The sequence below is a fragment of the Myotis davidii genome, unplaced genomic scaffold (assembly GCF_000327345.1).
Source record: "Myotis davidii unplaced genomic scaffold, ASM32734v1 scaffold835, whole genome shotgun sequence".
Taxonomy (NCBI): Eukaryota; Metazoa; Chordata; class Mammalia; order Chiroptera; family Vespertilionidae; genus Myotis; species Myotis davidii.
The window spans coordinates 97055-112357 of NW_006286786.1; the positions used below are offsets into that span (position 1 = coordinate 97055).

Below are 15303 nucleotides of genomic sequence, written 5' to 3' on the forward strand. Positions count from 1 at the left end.
AAATGAAAACAAACATACCGTATCCTATTTTATTATATAATCATGCTATTTAAGTTAGATATAACAGAATATTGTACACATATATTTTAAATGTTAAATATTTAGACACACACAAAAAACAATAAGAATGTGGTTTCTTCCACATGGTTAAAATGACTACATACGTAGATGGCACATTTATTATGCAGGTGCTTCATTTGGTCAAAGCTAGCTGCTTCTATAAATAGTGGTGGAGCATCAGAGCCATGCAATTTTAAATTTGAATGTTTCAAACCAAGGGGAAATTTCATCAGAATATGTGTCCATTATTTAACAAATACTGACACCTAACTGCACTTTTTTCTTTTACCCCTGCACAACTATTTGCTTGTTTGGGTAACTTTTGACTCCCCATACACACACACACATATACCACATTTCTATATGCGTTGCTTCATTGTCAATGTCTTTGAGTGCTTCTGGGCTGACTGATGTAAGATGTTATTTTGAACATGCCAGAGCATCTACACGGCTGCAGCCTTTTCTTTTCAGCCTGCATTCCTTGATAAGTGGCAAAGCTTCCCACTTATCAGTCACTCAAAGTGACTGTAGCTGTCAGTTGTGTACAAAGCGCAATCCGTTTGGAAGCCGAGACACCAGCATTTTTCTTCTCAGCTTGAAGCAAACACGTTTTGACTGCTCGTCATTCAATTTTAAAGCATCCTCAATTAGGGGCGGATGAAGATATCAAGAAAACACATCCTGAACACCTCCAGACCAGGCAACAGAAAAAAATGTATTGTTATCTCTTGATTTACCTACGGCAGCACCATCCCTCCTCTTATTCTGACTGCATGACACGGGCGCTCATGACAACACACCCTCTATCATGAAAAGATTGCAATAATGTATTATACTAACACCCTGAGGAAACTCTCTCTGAGCCTGTTTATGTTCCCTTTGCTCTCTCCCTAACGAACCACCCCACAGAAATTCAGATCATTTACTTTTATTTTTTTAATTTTCACCCGAGGATATTTTTCCATGAATTTTAGAGAGGATGTAAGAGAGAGGGAAAGACAGAGAAACACTGATGTGAGAGAAACACATCCATTGGTTGCCTCCTACATGCACCCCAACCAGGGTCTGGGCCCAGGAGGAGCCTGCAACCTAGGTTTCTGCTCTTGACCGAAATCGAACCCGGGACCATTCAGTATGCAGGCCGATGCTTTATCCATTGAGCCAAACCAGCTAGGGCTCAAATAATTTACATTTAAAATTAAAACAGAAGAATATTTTCCACTTACTGTATTTACCAGAGAACAACTTTCTATACAATGTAAACATAAAATCCAATTGAACAATGACAAGAAAGAGGAGAAAAGTTAGCCAGAGAAAGGAACTATGGGAGAGAAAATAAAGGGTAAAGGAAAGGACTAGACTAGGCTATGTCAGATGGTCGAGCAGCAGCCACAGATACAGGTATTAGCAAAGTGGCGGAAAGGAATATTGAGGCAGGAGTAAAAATGTATTCAGAATTAAATGGTAGCATGGGAGAAGAAAAGATTTTAAACATATACCTTGGTAATAGAAAAATATAAAGTGAATATAATGCTTTAAAAATATAGAAACTTGAGTTTATGTATGCACATATATTAATACAAATCTTTAAACATATGATAACAAAATTAGCATATTATTTTACCTTTTAGTTAAATATGCATATGCTATGAAAATTAATTAGTTCATCACTTCTAATTTCCTTAAGTATAACAAGATTGCCAACATAAAAATAATTATTTTTAAAGACATGTATCTTTTATAAATGTGACACCCATTCTTTTGCATTTGTAGGTGAAGATTTAGTTATGTGCATTTGCTTATGTGAAACACATGTCTCCTCCATTTATAAATATTAATTCCTCTCACTTATAAAAGAGCACTCTTTTACCTGGTTTATTGTAGAAAGAAAACTAAATTACTTTAACAAAATCCTGCCAAACTGAGGATCTTACCAACTCAGTTTGATAAGATCACTTACTCTTATTTTATCGGAATTATCTGAATTAAGTAGCCTATTGCTGCAGGAGGCACCTTCTTAGTTTATATAGTACTCAACTCTCCGGATCTCAGAAACACACACACACACACACACACACACACACACTCACACTCACACACTCACACACACACACTCACACACACACTCACATACACACACTCACACTCACACACACGCACACACACACACTCTCTCACACACCCACACATACACTCACACACACACACACACTCACACTCACACACTCACACACACACACTCACAAACACACACACACACACACACTCCTTACTTCCACTGACTATTAAATTGAGATAATGCCATAACTTATCTGAATTCTTGTGATAATTCTATGGAATTACCTCCACAGATGAACAAAAACAGATCCAGAGACAGAGAAGTCTCAATCAGACTGTCATACCTCAGAGGGAAGGTAGGGGAGGGTGGGGGTATGGGGGAGAGCTCAACCAAAGGACTTATATGCTAGCATATAGGCCTAACCAATGGACACAGACAACAGGGGGGTGAGGGCATGAGTGGGGGGATGGGGGTAACGTGGTGGTAAGGACATATATGTAATAACTTAATCAATAAAAAAAAGAGAAGCAATGGGATACTCCTTTTCATCGATACGGTACAAAGAACAAAATAATTTTACAAATCATATTCAGCACAGGAAATGTTGGTTATCTATTTTAATGCCCCCCTAAACATCTCTTTGAATCCCTGGAGAAAATTATTGGTTTGCTTGTTGTTATGTACACTACAGAGTAGGTAATGTGATCTCACTTTAATCATTCATACATTCAATAAATATTGTAAAGTTCTTATTATATGCTAGGAACTATTATAAGTATTTTCAGTTTAGTGGTAATCAAGACAGATAAAATACTTGACCCCACAGAACTTATGGGCACGTATGTGTTGTGGTAGTGGTAGGGGTACAGCAAAAACCAAATAAACATAAATAGGAAATTAGTGCTGTGAAGAAAAATAAGGGACTTTTATTTACAGCCAAACTGTCAATTAAGTAGGAGTTTAAAAATATATGCATGTATATATTTTGAACATTTTTATTCCAGACACTTTACAGACTATGCGCCCCCTGGCCCTCCTTTTCTTTTAGGAAGTTCTTCAATGTGGTTCTGGAGCAAAGCAAGGAGAGAACCCAAGGTGGAAAATGTTATTGGAAATAGTGATTCCAGCTCTGGAGGGCCATACATGGACATCTGAGAATGCCAGCTGGACCAACAAGGCTAAACAAAAGCAGGAGGACAGAGGGCAAGGAAGCAGGTGTCAAGGAAAAGGGGATTCTTGGGGACTTGATTTCTGATAATTTATAGAAATCATAAGGCAAATAACATGAGGGGGAAATAAAGGCAATTGGAAATCACAAAGCTACTCATGAAGGAAATAAGGAGTATTCTATTAAAACTATTCAGAAAATAATATATAGACATATTTTAATGTCGACACCATTTATTGATTTTCAACTTTTATTATTAAGCAATAGGTAAAGCAAACAGGTAAGTATGTACACACATATACATACACACACATATAAATTTACAGTAAACATAGAGATAATGAAAGTTGGCAACTGGGAGTGCGAGAGGAGAGGTGCCATCCTCATCTGACAAGGCAAGTTCAAGAGACACTATGGTATAGTTGATTGAACAAAAAAAGAGGTGTAAGCAAATTATTTGAAGTTTCAAAGTACTTATTGGAAGAACTTAAAAGACATATATTTTGAGGTGAAAAAGGGGAATAGGAGGGAATGTCAGGATGGCAATATAGGAACTAAGTGAATTGTCCTCCTGTTTCCAAGTTAGCGATATTTAAAAATGATAAGTCAGCAATAGCACTGGAATCTATAATAATAAAATCATAATATGCTAATCAGACTGGACGACGTTTCCCATGAAGCCCGGGTCCCGGGTGCCAGAGGGAAGTTGGTGCTGGCAGCCAGGGGAAGGAAGGCCTACTCTTGCACAATTTTGTGCATCAGGCCTCTAGTTATATTATAAAACTGATAACTAGGAAGCTATTAAAAATAAAAACTTTAAAGATTTTTTGTTTTGTTTTGTTAATCCTCACCCGAGGACATTTTTTCATTAACTTTTAGAGAGAATAGAAGGGTAGGGGAGAGGCAAAGAGAGAGAAATATTGATTACTGATTGGTTGCCTCCCACATCCAAGGGAGGTAGGTCCCTTGACCAGAATAGAACCCATGAACTTTTAGTCTATCGGCCTATGCTCTATCCACTGAGCCAACCCACCTCGGGCAAAACTTTTAAGATTTTAAAGTGGTTCCTTCTGAGTAAAAATATTGGGCACCACACAGCAGCCTGGGCTCTAGACAGCTGCTTTCATTACTCCCCTGTACCATTTTAGCCATGTGGAATGTATTTTATCAATAAAAATTGACATATATGTGCATATCAATCTCTATCTCTGACTACGGAGACACATTTGTGTGCATAGAGAAATGACATGAATGATGGAAATTTTAACATTAGATAATCATTAGGAAATGCATTTTTTAAAAAGAAAGGATTTATAAGTAGTTCCCTCTGAGTAATACCAGACAGGTGTAGTTATCATCACTGCTCTGTGAGAAGAGGTCACCTATTTTCTCATCCTTCTGTTTCCAGAAAGTACAAGAAAGAGAGGAATGTCATCTATAAAGTTACTTCTCTGTATCTCCACAGTTTCTCCCCTACTAATCTGTCTGAATGCCAAGAACTGCATTCTATCCAGTTGTGGTATATTTTGTTTCATATGGCAAATCATTAGTTGGACCTCAAGGAGTTAATTCATTTCCTTCTCAGGTGGAAATGCTTCCTTAATTGCATGGTGTTTATTCTTGGCATTTCCAGTCTCTTAAATAGACAAGGTTACTTTGCAATCTCTTTGTGCTCATATATGTGTGTGGGGTCTTGTTGAGGAGGGGGGAAATGTTTCCAGCTTACCACACTCCGAGAAAGAAATCATAAACCAGCAGGTCAGTCAGGTACTATGCTTTCACTTTTAGCGTTATTATATTTTCAATACAATATTTCAATGGATTTCGTTCTGCATAATAATTTACCAAGAATTACCAAAACTCTTAATAAGCTCAGAGAACTTTGGCTCCAATAAAATGAAACCTTTGTCACAAATTGGTTGAGCCTGTGACTGCAACTTAATCATTCAATTGTGCCTAAGTCAAATTGTATTTTTACTTTGTAAGAATAAGTGCCCAGTGAAAGAAAACTCATTTTAAAACTTCGGGCCATTAAACCTTAAATGGTAGAATATCAGTGAAATAAAAATGAGCTAAGCCAAGACTCAAGAAACTTGGAATCCAGCCATTGTTCCACAACTAACAACTTCTGTTGACATTGGGAAAATCTAACCTTACTTGGGTTCAGTTTATGAATGTCCAAAGGAGAGCTAGGTCTAAATAAAGGCTTTCTAAAAGTCCCTTGTAATTCTAAAATTATATGATTTTGGAACACTGAAGGTACAGTTTTCAGTAGCTACTGCCATGTAGATTATATTTTTTTCCTAGAAACTCTCCTTTTGCTGGTAGTAGTCATTAAATTGTTCATCATCAGAAATACAAAGAGAACGAGCTTCTCCACTAATGACTTAGGCAGAAATTTTTAGCAATGTGTGCTCACTATATGCCAGGCATGATCCAACTTAATTCTCAGATTAACCAGTTGTGATGTGAGTATTGTAACTCCCATTATATAGACAGGAGTAATGAAACAGAGGGATTAAGCTGTTTCCCAAGATCACACAGCAGATGAGGTGTGAAGATGCAGAGACTGAATTCAGGTATGTCTAATTCCAAAAAAAATGTGCTCTCATACACTTGTTTGTTAAATTGTTTATACATATAAAAATTGAAATATATGTGCATGTGTTATATCACTAAAATTGAAATATATATGTATATCAATTTCTCTTTATCTCTATCTTCAGAGACATATTTATCTGCATAGAGAAATAACATGAATGAATGAAATTCTATCATTAGGTAATCATTAGGAGATGTATTTTTAAAAAGGGATTTAAAAGTAGCTCCCTCTGAGTGAAAGGAATGCATTTAATTGAATGATTAAGTCATTACTAAAATTGTATTTCATACAGTTAAATATAGTTCTATGCCACCTGAAGAACCAAGCTCTTTCCTACATACTGTGGAATATGCACCAGCCAACTAACAATGTAAAGGAACGGAGATTTGTTCTCTGCTCTGCCGTTAGCTCCAGACAGAACCAACAACCCAAAAACTATTATCAGACCTGAACATGCTTAATTTTGGAATCAGAAACAATGACAGGGAGTTACTAAGTATCAATTATTTATTCCCAAGAGAAAACAATGAACAACAGTAGGAAAAGTTTATCAGAAGGGGAAATGCAATAAATTTGTGGAATCTCTTACGAAAATTCTAACACTGAAATTTCAGAATGGGAATCATGACAAATATTCATTTGACAAGAAGTACAACATCTTTAAATCTGCCCTTAGAAATATTGTAAATGGATTTCATAGTAAAACACGTTTGACTTGGCCCTATTAGATGCTAATAAGAACCTTAAATTCCATTATTATTAAAAGAGAGTAAAAAATGTAAAACTAGGACATGCTTCCCCAGCAGAAAGCTGTAGAAACTCTGTCCCATACAAAGCTTCAAGATAAAAGAGAAACTGGTCTCCAGGGACATTCACTTTGTTGCCATAATGGAAGTTCACAGAGGTCACATTCATTTACTTTAAAATTTTTTTGGTAACAGTGAACCAGGTCAAGATGAACCATGGGTCTAGGATCATTATTGGAAACATAAACCACCTAAGTATCAGTATTAGAAATAGGTTGATTTAATATAAAAGCTAGATTAGTCAGAAAATAAAATTACTGAAAAATAGTCATGGGCCCTGGCTGGTTTGGCTCAGTGGATAGAGCATCGGCCTGCAGACTGAAGGGTCCCAGGTTCGATTCCGGTCAAGGGCATGTACCTTGGTTGCGGGCACATCCCCAGTAGGGAGTGTGCAGGAGGCAGCTGATCCATGCTTCTCTCTCATTGATGTTTCTAACTCTCTATCCCTCTCCCTTCCTCTCTGTAAAAAATCAATAAAATATATTAAAAATATTGCCATGGTAGGCAGAAGCATTACAGTAGAAACCTTACCCTCAAAGAAATCTAGAAAGATATTTTTCTCTGACACATTTATAAATTTGTATTAATATACTAATGTACATTAAAAGTTAGCTAGATAGGTAGTAAGTTGGAATGTAAAAAATGTTCTTTTTTTAAGGGCAATTAAGGGAAACATTGCCCAATAGTAAAAAAAATAAAAAGAGACTGAAAGTTCTTGGTGTTCCTAAAATTAATAATCGCATAAAGAAATGATACTGTTCTCGAGTGCTAATAGGATGTTTCTGGCATTAGGATATGATTTTTTTTTGTAGAATGAACTGGTTTATGATGTTACAAAAGATAACATAAATTCTTCTTTTAATCTTGAGTTATGTATTAACCTGGAAGACAACTATAACTCTAAATTATCTATAAGGAAGTAAAGTAGATGTGTTTTCAGTCCAATTAGAATACTGCAATTTTAAAACCAAGGATGGTTTTTAAAGAGAGAAAAATAGTTCATGAAGAACTGATCCTAAGTTATTAATTAAAACTGCTTTTCAAAAATAATTCTTATAGTATTTTCTCTTCAAATGAGTAATTGAGTAAAACCTACCACCACTCTTCATTTGGAGTTGAAAAAAAAATAGAATTAACAGTCCCCAATAAATTTTAAATAATCTGGTCATTAGAATATGTGAATGTGTGTGCATATAGGCACATACAAATTTGTTCATAACTGTAAAAGTTAAATGACATGTACTTCAAATGAAATAAACATGTCTAAATTAACCTCTCCTTTAAAGAGATCTCAGTAAAAGAATGAGAAAAATGTTGGGGAATAGCATTCTCCAGTCATTTAACCTATTCATTGAGTGTGACAGTTTTTCCTGCTTTCTTACTCTTTATCAGTCTAACCCACAAGGCAGATCTGTCTAACAAATTTAAGGTATTGTATGCCTTTACCAATATTTGGACCAAGTTAATGTCTTATATATTTCAATTGAAACCAAAATTTTAAGGGAAGCCTTATTTGTGGAATAGAAACACTGATGTCTACTATTCTATCAATAAAGGAATTAGAACGCATTGTTTTCTAAAGTCCAAAGCAACAATAGAATAAAAAGTAAAAAAATAGAATGAAATCAAGATGAGTAATGTAAATTGGCATATTTATTTCTACAAGGTCTTAAAGCTCCATATTTAAGAAAGAAAACAAGTAGATCAAATTCAAAAAACATATGTATTTTCAGATATCAAAGAAAATTTAATCTATGATAAAACATTCTTATGTAATCATTTGATTACATATGCATCCACAAAACAATATTTTATAATAAAATTTGTTATATATTTTATTTGGCTTCCATTATATAAGGCTTTATTTTTGCTGTTCTTCCTACTGTCCTGTGCTGATAAGGGAAATATGGAAGTTGAAAGAAGAAAGGGAGAGAAAACATTCTAAAAAAGAAATATGGTAAAGATTTATGTGAGAAAAACAGGATCTATTCTACCTTCTTAATCTTTTATTTCTACATATACCAGTATATCAGTGCCTCCCATAACTGTTGGAACAATCTCTCAACAGACAATGTTAAATATATTATTACTTTCATAATTATTAAGTGCTTGAAGACTGTGCCAAATTAACAATTTATAAAATATGCTTTAGAACTATGCTTTTAGTTAATGAATATACTAGAAGCTGTGAAAATGAAATCCTTTCAGATTGTCAGTCTTGCTCAGTACTTATTTTCACCTGGAACATTCCTGACTTCCCAAACTCTTTTTTAAAATAATAACTTGATGGATGTTGACTCTGTCATTATCATTCATCTGTACTAAAACTAGAAAGAGGGTAAGTACACAGATATATCTCAACATCTCTCTTAATGTTTCTCCTAAATTACCATCAGTGTGACATTATTCTCTTTAGGGACTAATGGGTATGTTTCTTTGTTTTCACTCTGTGAACTGGTGGAAGCCACCAGCTTAACATTTTGATCAAATAGGAATTCTAAGTTTTCAAATTGCTCATACTTAGCAAAATTTCTATTAACTATCAGAAAACTTTGTCTCTGATCCTAGCTCTACTTGTAACTAGTTGTGTGATGTTGGGCAAGTTATTAAACTTGGCTTGAATCCATCCATTTCAACATTTGGTCTTTATAACAGAGCATAAAGTCCACATTATATACACAGTGTTCATAATTGTGAAATAATTCCAAAAAAATGAATGGAAGATGATGATTACATTTAAGTGGTCAAACAAAGCTTACCCATCTACATATTTAAATATGGGTTTAGATACAATTTTGCAATTCTGGTTAACAAAGGACTCTCTCAGTCTCATAAAAAAAATTGTAAAAATTTAGAACTATTGGTACCTTCATCAAACTATAGTGAAATCAAGTGATTTGCAATGGGCCACATCACTGATTATGGAATTGTGCCTTATTTATGAGAACTTGCCATAACATTTTTGTTATAATAGGTTTTCAATAATTAAAACATTTTAAATCTAGATAATCTGATACCATCAACTAAAACTATATTCAAAGTCATCACACTTAGATAAACATGGAAATCTAATTAACAATTTTAAACCTTTGAGCAACCACACTCCTGGTAGAACATATTCCATTAGAAATATGCTTCTAATAATTACAGTTAAGGAAAGTGAAGACTTTGGTTGGATCATCTCATTGATATATCGCTCTCACTGAGGCTGTGATCAGTTCATTGAAATCTCAGGGAGAACAAGAATGAGTAAACCCTGTGGTCTATATAATCCAGGGAAAAGACATTAAATGTACCTGACCCAATTAAATACAACGGAATAAACTCTGTTGACAAAGAAGTCTAAACATGATTAACAAACGAATGAAATAATTTTGACACCTTTTCTTCCGTCATTTATGATATTCACTTTTAATAAAATATATTGGATTCCCAAGGTAAAGCTTCAAGAGTATGATGAATGTTTCCCCAGATAATCTGACTGCAAATCTAATAGTTGCCTCCAGATGAATGAAGTTACACAGGGTTGAATTCATAGATCCATGACTCAGGTTCCTTTCCTTGCTAGTCACAGCGAGTATATATTGAACACTTACTATTTGTCTTGACACTACCCTAAAGCCATCATCCATGACTTCATTAAATCCTCATAAACGCTCTGTGAAATAAGTGCTTCTAGAAAAAGAATTTTCAGGAAGGGATACAAATTCTGTCCAAGTTCATGACACTAGTGAGTGGTAGAGACAAGACATCACTGGCAAGGTATTTTTTCCTTCTGTTACCAATACAACCGCTTTCTTTGTTCTTTATTGATGCTGCTTATCATTGTAAATTTCCACATAAGAAAAATATGGAGGTTATAGAGCCCACTGTCAATATTAAAGGTAAGATTCTACTTGAACACCAAATCGTATGTTCCCTAACTTCAACCTTTATCGCACATGGCTCTTGAACATACTGCAAAAATTCTTACTGCCATGACTAACTGAAAACCCACTCTACCTTTCTGCTTTGGTTTCCCTGCACCTCTGCCATTAAGAACACATTTACAGGTACATTTTAAATATGAAACAACAGAGAAAATGAAACATTTCTAACATTAATTTCCCTTCAATATGGGATGAAAATTGCGGTCAGCTTGCTTAGACTGAAGCTGCCTGACACAGGAGGGCCCATGACAGGGCCACCACTGTATGATTCTCCTGGCACTGGAGACAACATGAATTAGGCTGAAAGTAATTTTTACTCTAGCTCATATCAATCAGGTACATCTAAAAATGAGAAACAAATATGCATTTTTTAGTTGGAAGAATGTATGAAATTATGATTTCTGACCTGGATCTGTTGCTGAAGCAAATTGATTTTGTGTTGTTGCTGTAGAAGTTGCTGCTGTTGTCTGGCAATCTGTGGAGAAATAGCACATGGAAAAATTCAAAGTGTATTTATTATAGTCCCATGGGGAAACTACCAATGTTCTGTTTCTCAAAGTTTGATTTGACACCGATTACTAAGTTGATGCAAATAGAAATGCTTGTGCCTGTACAGTACCAGCGGTTCATCATTAAGTAGGATCAGTTAAGACATTCAATCTTCAGGAACCATTATGGTTCTTTTGGCCTAAGAGGAATGATGCCCGAAAACACTACACCAGTGATCTAATCCAGTATGAAATGTTCATTTCAAAAATCCCACTTCCTGGCAATATCTTAAGAAGATACTATCTCTGACATTTTCAGCTGTTTTCTATGAGAGTATTGATTAAACAGGGGGGGTTTGTGACCCAGGAATTCAGAGTAGCACAAACTATTGTAAGATGCTTTATATCTTACTGAGTTTTTATGTTTGTTGGTTGTTGTTTTTTGGTAAATACTGTCCTCATTTCTGCCTCTAAACTGCCATCTCCTCAACGTACTCCATCCTGATTCCTGCTCCCATCCGCAACTAAAATGATTCTTAATAAAGTCACCAGTCACTTCCAGTTTTTAAACTGTGAAGTGATTTTTTTAATCCTTACCTTTTGACCTTTCATCAGAATGCAACACTCAAGGCTTTCAGTGATTCCCGCACCTTCTTCCTTGACTTCTAGTACACCATGCTTCTAAGTACATTTTGCTTCTAAGTCCCAGTGTGTTCCTTCTCAGTCACCTTCAAAGGCTTATCCACTGTTGTGGTGCTATAGGCTTAATTTCAGACTCAATTCTCTTACCTCTATACCTACTCCCATATGTATGCCAAGTGCTTATAAATTTGTTTCTGCAGACTAGACCTCTGCTTCCAGCTTCAGACCCACTTAGCCAATGACATTCCCAAAGGTACTTCAACAGGTTAAAAACTAAACTTAGGATTTAGCCCTCAGTGTGGTCATCTGAAAGGTAGTCATCTGAAATGCCAGCAACTAGCACCGTCATCCGTTATTTGCTCTGATAATATCCTCTTACTTAATATGTACTATGGTATAGGTCATGCATATTTTGCTCACCATTTGCAAAATGCCTGAATAGTTAATGTAGAATGCTTGATTGACTAGATGAGAAGAGAATTTTAAAACGCCTTATTGCATGATAAAGGGTAGGCTACCTTCTCATGAGAATGTAACATAACCCTCTCATAAGTAAGCACTGGTTCTTATCCTTGCCACTGCCATTTTCATTGAAAAATGTATTTCCTTAAATTCAGTATCAGAAGGCTAAAAATTGAGGATAAAATACAAGCAGAGTCCTTTACTATGAATGAAAGAACCGGTATGAAGGGGGTGGGTCTACATGGCTGCACATTGAACTTTCAATTTCCCTTATGGACATCAGTACAACTATGTTTATTGTAATGTTTTCTTTTATCTTAGGAATATAGTAAAAACATTTTTTTCTGCAGAAAGGTAGAAAATGAGATAGTAGAAAAGGGAATGTCTTTTCTTCCTTAAGTTCCAGTTCTTTCCTCCCACACCCCAATATTTCAGTTGATATTAAGGATTTATCATGAAACTGACCACTTCATACCATTCCATACTTCTTCCTGTTCCAAGCTACTGTTCCCTCTTGCCTGGATTGTTGTGATAGCCTCCTGTTTGCTCTTTTTGCTTCTGCCCTTGTTCCCCACAACCTATTATAAACCAGCATCTGATGGCGAACCTATGACACGCGTGTCAGAGGTGACACATGAACTCATTTTTTGGTTGATTTTTCTCTGTTAAGTGACATTTACATATATAAAAGAAATATCAAAAATATAAGTCTTTGTTTTACTATGGTTGCAAATATCAAAAAATGTCTATATGTGACACGGCACCAGAGTTAAGTTAGGGTTTTTCAAAATGCTGACACGGCGAGCTCAAAAGGTTCGCCATCACTGCTCTGGAGAGATCCTCTGACAAGGTAAATTGTCATGTTATTCATCATTTCAAAACACTCTGTCTCAGAGGAAAGGCCATGTCATGCCTGCAAGCCCAATATAATCTAGCCTCCTATCTCCCTGATTTCATGTTCTCCTTCTCTTCCTTTGTCACTCCACTCTTGCCACACTTCTCTCCTGTCTCTTGAACACACCAAGGATGTTCCCACTTCCCGAGGCTACTCCAGCCTCTGAGCCTCTGCATTTGCTTTCCCCTCCATCTGAAACCCTCTTTTCCTAGATAACTGGTTCATTCACTCCCTCATCCCCTGTAATTCTTTACTCAACTATGACCCTGTCAATCAATAGGTCTTCCCTGATGACTCCCTTTAAAGAGCCCCTCTACCCAGCACTTTCATCCCTAACTCTCTGCTTTATTTTTTTCACCATAATCCTTATCAACATATACTATATTTTACATTTTAATTTGTTGTCTATCTCTTACCAATTAGAATTCAATACATGAGGGATTTTTGTCTGTTTCGTTCCTTGCCGGATCCCAGTAACTATAACAAAAGCTGAGATCAATGTGGTACCCAATAGATATTTGTCGAATGGATGAACGTGGAATGGAGGTCACGGTCTGGTGGAAAGGCTGATCAGCCAACAAGGACATTAGCATCTCTAGGGGCTGTCAGAGGAAGATTAGAGTGTGCAGAGGAGGCCTGTGCTGTGCTAAGTAGGGAGTGTTAAGAGGAGAGTCAGAAAAGAAACCCTCAAGAGAAGATGAACCTAACCTGTATCTTAAGGAATAAATACTAAATGTCATTCAGAGATATCCCTGTGTCCTGATGAAAAGAGCAGTGACCACAACAGTGTTGACTATGCATGTCAGAAACGCATGGAAGAGAGGACCTGGGAGAGCAGATGGGCTCTGGAAAGCTGACCTGCAGCCCTCAGGAGGGATCTTCTAGCAGGCTGAGCAGGCATCACTGCCAGGCATCTCTCCAATATAGGGAAGACACTCTAGACAAACTTAAGGATTTCTAGAGTTCAAAGGAGAATGACAGAGAAAGTAGAAAATTCTAGAACCTAGTGATGATATTTGGGGATGGGCCAGAATGTGAGAGAGAAAGAAAGGAACCTTGCTCTCCATTAGTGGCTGTTCAAAGTTTTAGGGACCCTCAAACCCACCAAGGTGGGGATTCTTTACAAAGAAATAACCCCATCTGAGCTACAGTTTCAGATGTGCCCAGAATTTTCTAGAATTCAGATGTCTGAAGGTACTGAAAGTTAAAAACATACATGACAAGACTGATGTTTCTCTAGACTGTCACAGGCTAGCATTCTCACCTGTTTTTTTTTTTTTTTTTTTTTTTTTTTGTGTGTGTGTGTGTGTGTGTGTGTGTGTTTGTTTTTGTTTTTTATAGGAAGGTAAAGAAAGAGAGATATGGGCCATGGCCAATAACAGGACAAATATATATTGAAAGAAAATGATGAAGCATTTCATTTAAAATAAAAATATCATCTTTCAAGCAGATATGAACCACCAAGTAGAGAGAATAAATTGAAAATAGGGGATCTCTTCAAATATATTCTGAATATTTCTTTACCCCTTTCAACTATGCTAGTTTACATTTTGAGAGCAGTTTGGAATGTTGGGGAGTACTGAATACCTCTGACTAAACAATGACTCTCCTCCAGTGTGAATGGTGAGTGGACTGAGCACAAAACATGGGACGTTAGCCCTCTAAACGATGCCCCATCTCTATATGGACAATTACCTTATGTATGCCCTCTATCTCCCCTTATTACTAGCAATTTTCCTTTAAGTAATAGTTCTTATGCTTTGTTACCAGTTTCTCACTACTTGTCAGTTCTTCTACATGTCATTTCTGACTGTCTGATTTCTTCTACAAAAGCTCCATAGAAGCCATACTATTAAAGCCAACAAGAATCTAAATGAAAAATATAATAGATTCCTGGTTCTGAATTTGTTCATTTTCCTCTCTCTAGCAGCTGTATACCAGTATCTCCAAGGATCTACCGTTAGTTCATGTCCATTTTCTCATGATTTCACCCCTTCTCTAAGTCAAGGCCTATACACCTGCTATTTCTCTGTATGGAACACTCTGGGCTCAAGATATTAATATGGCGGTGTCTTGTGTGTCATTTCAATCTGAGCCTAAATGCTTGACCAAATCACCCTAGCTAAGAAATACTGGCTTGACATACAAGTAACTATTTATCAAATTATTCTTCTTATATTTCTTCAAATATC

General features: G+C 36.1%; 1 protein-coding gene across 1 annotated transcript in view; it reads right to left on the bottom strand.

Moving 5' to 3' along the window:
• Window positions 1–15303, bottom strand: part of LOC102766147 (transcription factor SOX-5) — a gene marked incomplete at its 3' end in the record, with an annotated part of 290659 nt that overhangs the window by 84887 nt on the left and 190469 nt on the right. The window contains exon 6 of the mRNA XM_015560611.1: window positions 11031–11099. Within this exon, the coding sequence (XP_015416097.1) occupies window positions 11031–11099 (69 nt within the window). The remainder of the gene's footprint in view (window positions 1–11030; window positions 11100–15303) is intronic.